Raw genomic sequence first — 12,787 nt, forward strand, 5'->3', positions numbered from 1 at the left:
TTTCAACAGGAGTATTTTCACCATTTTTCCTTATAGGAATAATTTAATGTAAGAGATGCACTCGAGCGGCTTTAAAATAATTGGTGGATCAAAATAAGAGAGGAAAATGCATTCACTGGAACTGCGCTGGATCCAGCTTGTGTTTCACTGTAAGGCTCACGTCGTGAAATCATACTTGTAGGGCTATATATATAATAAATTTATGAACTTTCTGAACAGTAAAGGTTGCAAAATCCAAGGGCAAGGCAAGCCATAAATTTTTCATATAACAATATATGCAATATTGGTGATATAAAAACCATCGCGTTTGCCTTGGTCTGTCTTTTTACTTTGAACAGTTTGGCAAGCAAGGGTCTCGTAAACGACCACAGCTTCGCTTCATTTCAAGTAAGAATTAATACTTTGTCATCTTTTCTAAAATAAGATAAAACGAAGCAAAACTCGGGTGGTATACATGAAGCATCACACAGATTGTGCAAGTTAGCGTTATTTGAAGCTCCAACAATCCATGATATAATTGTTCATTGCTTTATTATCTGATTATTATTCTCTCCGCTTATCTAAGATATCATTTTTTCACGTAAGACGTGATTGAGAATGAAAAGTGCACGTTAATACTATGCAACTTGTTATATATTACTTGTTATATAACTGCTAAAACCGCTCCTAATTCTTTTGTGAGGGACTGGTACTTAGTACATGTGGTGCATGTGAAAACGGCAGGACGCCAAACCGCTAGTGTGTGCTAAAGTTGCGAAACATGGCGTCGGAAGGCGATGTATGTTACTGCTTTTTCTCTTTTGTCTTGGTTTGTTGTTTTAATAGATAAATAGTATTTATATGTGTTATACTTCTTTAATAGTTTGGCAATAAGGAAAGCTATACGGTTGCCACGACACCGATGCTAGATCATGGAGAAAATGATGCTCAGAGACGGAAATCTAAGATGTCAAAGAAAGGCAAGAAGAAAGCTGAATTGGCTGACTTAAAGAAGGAAATAGAGCTTGTAAGCATAAATAATACTATTTGTCAACATGTTTCATCTTTCATGGTGTTTTCTTCCTTTGTATTATCTCCTTATTATCTGTAATCTGTTCGACAGGATTGGCATACGATACCTTTGGAGGAGTGTTACAGGCGGCTGGGAACAAACCCTGATTCGGTAAGTACGATATATTTCTTCAATATACTAGTTTTTATTATCTTCAAAATACGTACCATATATTCCATTTGAGCGTGGGTATTGTTATTGGGAAAAAACGTTTAGTTAAACCTTGAATTCAATAGCGTTGGCAAATGAGTCGAAGAAATTTGATAAAATATTGAAGTATTTATTCAGGCTGATTTTGTTTTTCTACGTTTATCGTCAACGATTTCATAAACCTAAGTGCTACAAAAAAGTTAAAATGTGTGTAGTTAAGTGATAGGATTTCGTAATCTTAAATTTTTCCATATAGTTAAAATCAACATACAAACTAAAACATATGTGTGCATATACAGCAGCTATAGATTTCATATGGTCGTAAATTATAACTGCTGTTGTCGCCGCAAAATTTTGTTGATCAGTATACTCGTTCCATGAGAAGGTTGGTGAAATTCATGGCAGTTTTTTATTATGGCAATGGTATCAGATTTCATACATTTCGTTTGTTGATAGGCGAGATTGACTCCACTCATTTCGCCGTAGCGTAATCTGCTAAACATGCATGTACAAGTTTATATCTGTCGTCTCTTTTGTTTTATGTCATTTTTGAACTTCTTTAAGACTTGTAGTTCGCAGTATTATATACGATTGCAATCGCCAATTTGAAAAACGATTCTTCTTTCTAACCGCACTTATCCTTGTTTTTAATTGCAGTGCGCCTGAATGCATTTATAATTTATAAATAGATGCTTCGTGAAATCGTTTGAAATATGATTCATGTTATTTCCTATAGTTCAAAGTCCAAGGTTTTTGTTTAGGAAAATCCTAAAATTGGATGTGTTCAGTAAAAATTGTAGAGTGTGTGTATTTGACAGATGTGGCCAATATTGTTAGTGAACAGGTGTCTTTCAATATTCCATTTCAATATTTAATAACTATGCATGAGCTCTGTCTTTCTAAATTATTTCTTGAGATGAACCAAATTTGGTTGGCGAGGCTGATATAAATGTTTGCAAAATATTAATTTCGATTTAACCTTACCATAACTAACATGTGCTAAGACAGAGTTGTGCAACTATTAATGATATAATTCTAACCACATGGAATATAAATATATATGTACATGTGGTTTTACGTGAAGATAAACTACTAGCCGTAATACCCGAATATATGTTGCAGTATTTTATCTTAGGTGGCTATAGTGCTTTTCATTGTTGTGTGCATACAGATTTATAGGTAGCAATAAAATTGCTGTTGCATTGTCATATAGCCATCACTGTCCATGCAACATGACAATTTTAATGGGCTATCTATGATAGAACATCACCAGATTACTGCCCACAAGGGACCTATACCCTGCAAGAAGCAATATTTTTGTTCAAAATTGGCCATATGGACAAGAATCTCAATTTTGTAGTTAGTGGCTATGGTGATACTGTTAGCAAAAAAGTTCGGTATAAATTCTCAAATTTTTGGGTTCACAATATGAGCATCATACATGTATTCATGTTTGAAAATATGTAACTTCTTTCTTGATGGTGGTTCTTTCATGGAATGTTGTTTCTTTCATAATTTTTGGAATGCATGCAGATGTTGTACTCTACTGACATCTAGTGGACAGATAGTTTTAATAATGTTTACTTTGATAGAGTACTGCAAAGTAATTGGTTAACCACTTATTATTATTATTACAATTGAGTACTAGTCACATATACATAGTGGCCAAATGTTTGCAGATAGAAAATTTAAAGGGCACAGATAATAATATTCACATTGTGAAGTGAAAATTTGAATTGAGCTATTTCAATTTTCTGGCGATGTACTGTAATATATTTTTGCTCAGCCAAATTTTAGATACCTGAACATTTTCTTATGTAGAGAGTTCTGTGTAGATTTCTACTTTCACACTTTGCGTACTATACAAATGTCTTGATCTCAATAGTCAACTTTATTCACAAGTTCCGTGTCTGTGGTTAAAAGTGGCTTTCTCTTTTTTAGTATAGGACATAGATGCTCAGAAATGTGACATATCACATATGTCTTATAACTACATGACAAAAACATGGCAACCATATGATAAATGTCTGATATCATATGAAGCATCTATTTACTTTGTTGGCATTTTAGTTTAAGTCAACCTGGGCTTCTGTATTGTCTTGGTATTCTTTTGAAACCAAATTTCTAAGTTAATGTAAACAGTGATTCAAAATTTATAGTTTTCAAAAGCCAACCTCAAGTGACTTGGCTGTATATTGTTTCAGATAGAGGCTAGTCTACTTCTATGACAACAATATATTTGGTCTTGCCTTCTTGCCCTAAATTTCACTGTTGTTATGGTTATTTGCGTTTTAGCAATATATTCATTATTGTGAAATCCAAATTCCATCAGAAATGAACCTTTTAAATCCCACGTAACGTGCACTCGAAACTCAATAGCTGCATTGACAGAAAATTTCGAATTTTTTTACCCTTCAATATGCTCTTCAATTGGCAAAAGTAGTTCTAGAAGCATAATGCATCAACAAACGTCTCACACTCTTAGGACAATCCTAAAAAAGGAATGGTTTTGAATGATACATTAAAATGAAAATTATGTTTGAGTTAAGCAAGATGTCAACCATTATTTTCATTGTGGAATTTGTGGTTATACTTTTCCGTTGTAACAGATTGTCAATTGTATTCTAAAATATAATATAAGAAGTAACCATGTATATGAAACTATATATGTGAAAAAATGGATATAGTATTATTATATGTTTGTATATTTCTCAAAATATTTTCGAGTGGGGCGTAAGGCAGGAAAACTTGCTTCAGTATTGCTTTTATAAGAAACTGAGAGTTGCAGTACTTAATTAATGTCACCGCTGATACTTTACAGCTTAACAGTTCTCTAATTCTGCCTTGCTGTGACTGTTTCTACCTCCATACCTGCCCTTTTCTTTTTGGTAGGGAACATACTGTCATTTCCGGTGTATATCACGTGTTCTTTACTGGCGCATACAGTACTTTTGAACTCTCAGATAACTGATATTTGAGGAATATTAATTATCCCTTCCCCTCTCCGCACTTTTTGGCTTTCTTTCTACTAGGATGCAATCAGATTCATCAGATTATCTCCACCTCTTAAAAGCAAACGATCCCGTGGAGAAAGGAAGTCCAAAGCAATTCCCTCTTATTTTATGTTGCCCTGCTAGCCTTATTTTTGCAAACAACAAAATGCATTTTTTACCACAGTGCTTAAGAATGCATCTTTTTACCACAGGGTTTAACTTCCTCTAAAGCTGCAGAAGTATTAGAAAGAGATGGACCAAATGCTCTTAGTCCGCCTAAGACTACACCCGAATGGGTGAAATTCTGTAAACAACTCTTTGGAGGATTTTCACTACTTCTATGGATTGGATCCATACTGTGCTTCTTTTCTTACACTCTTGAAGCCACTCAAAAGGAAGAACCAGCTAATGATAATGTAAGTTTTTCCTTTTTAAGATATTTTACGGGCAAACCATCTAATCAACGGCCCCTTTTGTCCTTGGTACATTAGCTCTTTATAAAATTTAAACTTGACCCGAAATCTTACTTCTCATTGATCTATAATATTTTATCATTACAGTTATATTTGGGGATCGTGTTAGCTACCGTCGTTATAATCACCGGATGTTTCTCATATTACCAGGTAATTGCTTTTATGTCAATAATAATGCTTGTTACAAACTGTGCGTTTACTGTAATGTTCTGTACCAAAAAACTTGCTTTATTGTTTCTTAGGAATCTAAAAGCTCTCGTATTATGGAAAGTTTCAAAAAGATGATACCCCAGGTGAAAAAGAGCACTAAACACTTTCTTTCCTCTTTTTAGTCCTCGCTTAACTCAACTATATTTATAAATCATTTCCACATTTGACAAAATATAGGAAGCTATTGCGTTAAGAGATGGTCAGAAGAGGCCGATGAATGCTGAAGAACTTGTCGTTGGTGATATAGTTTTTGTGAAGTTTGGAGATCGACTACCAGCAGATATAAGGGTCATTGAAGCAAAAGGTTTTAAGGTATACTACGCATGTCTATCCGTTCGATTTAGCCACAGCCATGAACTATACTAGGAGAAATCGAAAATATTGTTGTGAAAGTCGCCTTCGGGACACTGGACTTGAATTGCAACCGTTTTGGATATTTTAATTTTCCTTCCATGCCAAACATCTTTGTAGGTTTTATCCATCATCTAGCTATAAAGAAATGCATTCCTTGATCCACATTATTTTTTGTTATTATAAAGAAAAGCAGCAAAACTGTATCTCCACCCTAATCTATTTTACTAGGTTGATAACTCGTCCTTAACAGGAGAGTCCGAACCTCAAGTCCGTGGACCAGATTGCAGTAATGAAAATCCTCTGGAGACGAAAAACCTTGCGTTCTTCTCCACAAACGCTGTGGAAGGAACGTGTACTGGTGTCGTCGTTTGCACTGGTGATTTGACTGTTATGGGACGTATTGCAAACTTGGCAAGTGGACTGGGCTCCGGAAAAACTCCGATTGCCAAAGAAATTGAACATTTTATTCATATTATCACCTCCGTGGCTGTATTTTTGGGCGTGTCCTTTTTTATCATTTCTTTAATTTTGGGCTATACCTGGTTAGAGGCTGTCGTGTTTTTGATCGGTATTATTGTCGCTAATGTGCCTGAGGGTCTTTTGGCAACAGTAACGGTAAGTTTTAATTTTAAAAAGAATATAAGCAACTGCCTCCTAGCTCCTTTAAATTTTTTATTGAAATTTAAGTAGTATCCTGTAAAGTAACATTGGAGTCGTTTTAGGTATGTCTCACATTAACTGCCAAACGAATGGCTTCGAAGAATTGTCTTGTTAAGAATCTTGAAGCTGTTGAAACACTGGGAAGCACTTCAACAATCTGTTCTGACAAGACTGGAACTCTGACACAAAATCGTATGACAGTTGGTAAGAATTGTTGTAGTAATTAAACAGTTCCCTTTTGCGAATTATTATCAATTATTATCGTGTCTATTATATTCCACGAGAAAGATAATTTCAATCCGCCTGTGTGCCTGCTAACTGTAATTGCTACTAATTTACACAATTAGAAAAATTCGTATCGCTTTTTAGCACACATGTGGTTTGACGGTGTAATTGTTGATGCTGATACTACTGAAGATCAATCAGGCAAGAAACATGACAAGGTAAATGAAAGCACGGGAAATATCGATGCTGATTTGTTTATATTTACAGTAGGCGTACGAAAAGATTACCACTGACCTGTACTATCTAGTGAAGGTCAGTGCATGGAGATTACACATTTCGCTTGCGTTCTAAATTTCTTTCTTTTTGTCAGATGCAATCAACAACGTGGCCACATCTTGCGAGAATAGCAGCATTGTGTAATCGCGCTGAATTCAAACCTGACCAAGGCCAAATTCCAATCCTAAAGAGGTGAATGATTCATTAAGTGCAATGTAGAGTTTTAACGTCCATTCGAACATTTTTTAAAATCAGCGTCCTTCTTCCTAAATTTGTAGAGAGACTACCGGTGATGCCTCGGAGTCTGCATTGCTGAAATGTATCGAGCTTTCTATTGGTAGCGTTGAACAAATGCGTAAAAAGAATCCCAAACTTGCAGAAATTCCTTTCAATTCCACCAACAAATACCAAGTTTCTATTCACGAAATCACCGATGATCCCAGATATCTCCTGGTCATGAAAGGCGCGCCTGAGAGAATTCTTGATCGTTGTTCAACAATCCTGATGGACGATAAGGAGTTGCCACTTAATGATGACCTGAAAAATTCCTTCCAACAAGCATATATGGATCTTGGTGGTCTTGGAGAACGTGTATTGGGATTTTGTCATTATTTCTTACCGGAAGATAAATATCCGAAAGGTTTCCAATTTGTGGCCGAGGATGTAAGTATCAACACTGAATTTTTTTTGTAAATATCTGCCTAAATTCTAAAAAGCTCGGAATTAAAAGAAAACTAGACACCGCGCAAATGCGTTAAACTATGCTCTCTAATGCGACCATGCCTTTTTTATCTAGGAACCAAATTTCCCGTTAACTGATCTATGCTTTGTTGGTTTAATGTCCATGATTGATCCACCACGAGCTGCTGTTCCTGACGCTGTGAACAAATGTCGTAGTGCTGGAATTAATGTTGTTATGGTTACTGGTGATCATCCTATCACTGCTAAAGCAATTGCCCGTCAAGTTGGCATCATTTCTGAAGGTAATCAATCATTCCATTATAACAAGCTCTATTATACTCGTAAGAATTAACTAAGAATTTGTTCCAAACACATATCACCTTGGCTTACAAACCTTGCTTGGCCATTGGTAAATTTGTCTTCTGATGGAAACTACTTGCATATACAAACTGTATGCTTAGGCATAAACAAAGAACGCGCCACTCAAACCATTGAAATTAAAGGGAATGTTTTGGAAAACGCACATTGAAGTGAAAAATATATATGGAATATGTTGTGCTAAATATGACGCGAATGCAGGCTACTTCAAATCATTAGTAGATATACCGTCAGCGAATACTGTTCGCTCGTAATGCAACATCGACGGATAAATCTCAGATAAATCCTGAAGATTCATCATTTCATGTCTATTTTTTCTCAGGCTCTGAAACTGCTGAAGATATCGCAGCTCGTATGAACATCCCGGAAGATGAGGTTACAGAAGCTACCGCTGCTGTGGTTCATGGCTCGAAACTCAAGGTAATAGATGGTCCTTCTTCATCACTACTTATAGACCTGCATTTCTCACGGGAAATGTTGTTCTTGTTGTTACGATGTAACTTATAAGATATAATGCCCTTTTATAGCTACGTCTTGATTTCAATAATTTGTCGACGAGTTTAGATTTGTGCTCGCAGTTTTCTGTATATTTGACGATGTTTTTCAGGACATGGACGGGAACGATCTTGATCGACTGATCTCAAAACATGCTGAAGTTGTATTTGCCCGAACATCTCCACAACAAAAATTGGTTATTGTCGAAGCCTTTCAACGTCAAGGGCAAATTGTTGCCGTAACTGGTGATGGTGTGAATGATTCCCCTGCATTGAAAAAGGCTGATATCGGTACGGCTTTGTTGATTTGATCGCAGAGCTTATGGCCAAGGTTACGTGGCCTGTATGATAATAAAGTCGATGACATTTGACTCGTCAAAGAACAAAATTTGCTAAGGACAACTGAAATGGGACAGAGAGTGATGGTGTTAGGGTGGGGTGTACACTCCCCCGTAAATTCGGTCGAAGATCCAAGAAATGTCAGTGTCCCATATAGCTAACCTCTTATTTTTCGAAGCAGAAAGCTAATATCTTTGAATATGTTGCATGTTTTTGATGATATGTCTGTTGATTTTATTTGAGTGTTAATTGTGTGAATTCATGACGAATGCAACCTGAGCTATTCATTAAATTCCAAGGTGTTGCTATGGGTATCGCTGGATCTGATGTGTCCAAACAAGCTGCAGATATGATTCTTCTGGATGATAATTTTGCATCGATTGTTACTGGTGTTGAAGAAGGTATTTTGCCAAAAGTATGATGATATACTGCATGTGGGCACCTATAGAAATTTAGGCAAAGTGTTGAGATTAATTGTATTATATATATGTAATAACATTTTAATCAACATTTAGGTCGTTTGATCTTTGATAACTTGAAGAAATCTATTGCGTATACATTGACCAGTAATATTCCCGAGATATCTCCGTTCTTGTTCTACATCATCGCCAACGTACCGCTGCCTCTTGGTGTTGTTACCATCCTTTGCATCGATTTGGGAACTGACATGGTAAAGATTTCAAATAGTAACTTTTCAGTGCTCTACCTGTACAGAAGACGTTTTAAGAATAACAACAACCCGCACCGCATGATTTGTGAGCTTTAAGGAAACAAATGCTTTGGTTTAGTCACTTCGGAACTTTTAGCTTTTCGTTTCATACACAAATTACGAGGACATGCATACACCAACAAAAAGCTGATTTTTCTAATATTTAAAATAGTATTTCGCAACGTTCACCGTTTTATATTTCAGGTTCCTGCTATCTCACTTGCTTATGAAAAAGCCGAGAACGACATCATGAAGAGATTACCCCGAGACCCTCAACACGACAGACTCGTGAATCAACGGTAACAATATTGTATTTTTGACAAAGCAAGAACTTAATTATAAAGATCTTAATTTTAATTCTTAAAAATTTCTCACTACAGGTTAATCGCTATGGCGTATGGGCAAATCGGAATGATTCAGGTTTGTATCGTGCATTTGACCGAATCAAAATTAACATCCTTACAAAATGGATGAACTCCAAACAGTCGTTGTATTAAGCCCGTTTTCCACTAGGCGTATTTGTTCGCGTGACGTGTCAAGTCGCTTTTTTTATAGGCTTGTGCTGGGTTCTTTGCATATTTTGTGATCATGGCAGAAAATGGCTTTCTTCCATCACGTTTGTTTGGTTTAAGAAGTGAATGGGACGACAAAGATGAATACACCCTAAAGGACAGTTACGGTCAAGAATGGGTAAAACTTTGAACACATTACATACTCTATTGAATAGTTAGACAATCGCAATGTGTATACACCTCAAACAAAAAGGTATAAATGTCATTTAGACGTAATAAAAGCTCATGTGTGACGTTGTTTTTATCTAGGGCTACCAACAACGGAAAGAACTGGAATTCACATGTCACACAGCCTTTTTTGTTAGCATTGTTATCGTGCAATGGGCTGATCTAATTATCTGTAAAACAAGACGTTTGTCTTTGTTCCAGCAGGGCATGAAGTACGTGCATGTAGTTTTGCTTCCTCTACAGTGTTTGCTTAGCTGATAATTATTTAGTATTAATGAAAATGGAATGATTGCGTTTAAATATACAATGATTTTAATACATATGACAAATTGTACGATGACTATATTCATGACCGTAGTTTTGACATTGCAGTGTCATCATTTTTTGTCATATGCTAAATGTCTTATTTGTTTGAATCCTCTAGGAATCATATGCTTACATTTGGGATTTTCTTCGAAACTACCTTGGCAGCTTTTCTTTCATATACCCCAGGCATGGACAAAGGTCTGCGTATGTACCCATTGCGGTAAGTTTTAGTTTTTGCATTCCAGTATTACCATAGGTTCATTACTTTAATCATAATTTTATTTGACTACGAAGATCTATGCCCAGGTTTTCGTAATGAACGATATCGTATTCCGTTTAATGGTGATGAAATATATACTTACCTGACATGCGCGTTATATATTATCTATATATTATTCTATATATTTACTGACTTTAAAATTTCATGGGCTGATATTTTTTCAGGTTTACGTGGTGGTTGCTGGCAATACCTTTTAGTATTGCTATCTTTGTTTACGACGAGTGTAGAAAAACAATTCTACGTAGACATAAAGGCTGTGAGTATCTGAAATTATTTTTAAATATTTATCGAATTTGTGTGGCCGTTTTAATGGTTCCTTTGCAGCGTTAATTCCAGCGCTACGTGAAAACTATATAACTATAAACTTTTCATATGAAAACTATATGAAGTACTGTAATGTTACTCTTTGAATATTTTATAAGCTTTTTTCTTTTTTATCTTAGGTTGGCTCGACCAAGAGACCTATTATTAAGAAACAATGTGTATCTTTAGAAATGATTTTCTGTAATGTTGTAAAAGGTTTTAGTTTTTGCTTTGACAAGTTTTTGCGCCCGACAATAAGTCATCCTTGATTTTTCAATGGATAATATTGTATTAATTAATTTGCGCCCCTTGATTTAATTATCTTAGTATGCAGAGTGATCAATCAATGAAGGAAATTTTCAGAATATCTTGTCAAAATAGGCGAGGATTGCCAGTGATTTGCATCCCTTTAATCAAATGACACGATTAGAAAATATTCAAATTATATTAGGGCAAAAGCAACGTGATGCAATCGCTGTATCGTCGCTAAAGTCATTTATTATGACTATATTTATTTATACCCTAGTCTTAGGCGAAAAACTTTATCGATATTTTTAACTATATTCTTACTTCAACTTCTATATGTTGACTTGATTTCTAAAAGTTGATTAAACATTTTAATGTTTACTCGAAAATATTTACCAATAAAAGCTTGGAAGACTTCCCACTTTTGTCTGATGTTTTGTTGCTGAGTTTTGTAAAATTACCCAGTAAATTTACCGACCACGAGAAATAAATTGATATTTATACACTGCTGTTATTTTAAAATTGACCATACAATGATCACAAGATAATTATTTAACCTTATCTGATGATATACACTGTAAAAATTTAATTTAGAGTTGGTCACACAACTTAAAATTAAGGACAGGAAATTAATCTTAAAATTGTTGCAACGCCTGCTTGCCACGCTCCGTAGGATGATAAACTTCACATAAACCACTGTTTTGGTAGGATTTTCGACCACACTCATCAGAACTCGAAGTTTGGATACATCGACTTATATACGAGTTTACATAGAACAGTTATTTGCTGCTTGAACGTGGAGAGAAAATTTGTGAACTGTAGAAAAAATTTGTGAACTGTTTGAAATTAGGAATCAAAATAAACTATTATAAAACATGAATATGATTTTTTTGTTCTATTTAAAAATAGGTACGCTCTGCGTACATGCGGGAAAGTACATGTCTCTGCAAATGGTGAACTCCCCAGGGCTGTGGCTATGGAAATGTAGTATCTTATTGATAATATCGATCGGTTATACTTGGTAACAAGCCTGGTTTATTTGTTTCAATATTATGTTTTATTATATAATATATAATATGTTTTATTGACGAATCCGCCATTTTGAAAAGCGATAGTAGCACATGTGCGCGATTATTCATGATAACAACACATGTGCGATTAAAAAAAAACCAGTTTCCACTCGTTCTCCTCGATATCATTCTCAACACTCGAAATAAATTCTTTTTTTCGCGTATCCAATTATTCTATATTTATATGGCTTGCCAAAAGACGAAAAGTGGCTATTTGCAAAGACGAAAAATACCCCAAAGTCCATTTTACACTTCGTTAAATCACGGTAACCGGGCTCATGTGAACAGCCCGTAATAAAAATAATCTAAAAATTGCGCTCGTTAAATAATTAAGTGATATACCTAAAATAGCGCATTGAAGTTTGGTTCTCGTGTGATACAACCTGTATGCTCATGCAGGCATTCTTTCCCGGCTTAGGAGGAAAATTAATCATATTATTGAAAATAATAATATTATTTAATCAGAAGCATTATTGCGCTGTCAGGGCGGGCGTGTTTAGCCAATAGCCTGGCTTTGTTTTCCAACACGAGGTACGGATGAAATGATATAGCTCTAGTTCAGAATTGAGGCATCATTTTTGCACTGGTCTGCTAGCCATAAAGACAAGTCATGCACTTCTATGTCGACTGAATAATAGTCGATACCGTCCTTTCACCGAAGAGAAGTTTAGTATCTCTGCCTGCCGCTCTGTCTATGACTGCCGCTCTGTCGTTGAAGGAAGAACAGGTAATATGTCTTTTGCTTTACGAAAATCTTTACGTGAGGTTTAGGCGGATGCACATGTCGCCTATTCCTATGCAATGAAGTAAATTGCATGTGTGCTCACCTTGTCTTGTGTTCGCTTTTAA

The 12,787-nt window shown here is 35.5% G+C and overlaps 1 protein-coding gene across 1 annotated transcript; it reads left to right on the top strand.

Moving 5' to 3' along the window:
* Positions 1-673: 673 nt before the first annotated feature.
* Positions 674-11,352, top strand: LOC114524594 (sodium/potassium-transporting ATPase subunit alpha-B-like). The gene is made up of 24 exons (XM_028545728.1): positions 674-778; positions 863-1,006; positions 1,103-1,162; positions 4,407-4,610; positions 4,755-4,817; positions 4,910-4,960; positions 5,055-5,189; positions 5,460-5,846; positions 5,954-6,095; positions 6,261-6,334; positions 6,487-6,584; positions 6,671-7,055; positions 7,189-7,375; positions 7,774-7,871; positions 8,059-8,236; positions 8,584-8,685; positions 8,800-8,954; positions 9,198-9,292; positions 9,374-9,413; positions 9,549-9,683; positions 9,815-9,945; positions 10,158-10,259; positions 10,484-10,575; positions 10,763-11,352. The coding sequence occupies exons 1-24, from the start codon at positions 761-763 to the stop codon at positions 10,789-10,791; spliced, it is 3,105 nt and encodes a 1,034-aa protein (XP_028401529.1). The 5' UTR covers positions 674-760; the 3' UTR covers positions 10,792-11,352.
* Positions 11,353-12,787: the final 1,435 nt, after the last annotated feature.

This window comes from Dendronephthya gigantea, unplaced genomic scaffold, assembly GCF_004324835.1.
Source record: "Dendronephthya gigantea isolate DGI-Jeju-01 unplaced genomic scaffold, DenGig_1.0 000031F, whole genome shotgun sequence".
NCBI lineage: Eukaryota > Metazoa > Cnidaria > Anthozoa > Malacalcyonacea > Nephtheidae > Dendronephthya > Dendronephthya gigantea.

Bases quoted from the DNA above. Each gene is read 5' to 3' on its own strand.
- LOC114524594 (XM_028545728.1), top strand. The intron at 7,872-8,058 runs GTAATAGATGGT...GATGTTTTTCAG, and splicing joins TTCATGGCTCGAAACTCAAG to GACATGGACGGGAACGATCT. The intron at 8,955-9,197 runs GTAAAGATTTCA...TTTATATTTCAG, and splicing joins TCGATTTGGGAACTGACATG to GTTCCTGCTATCTCACTTGC.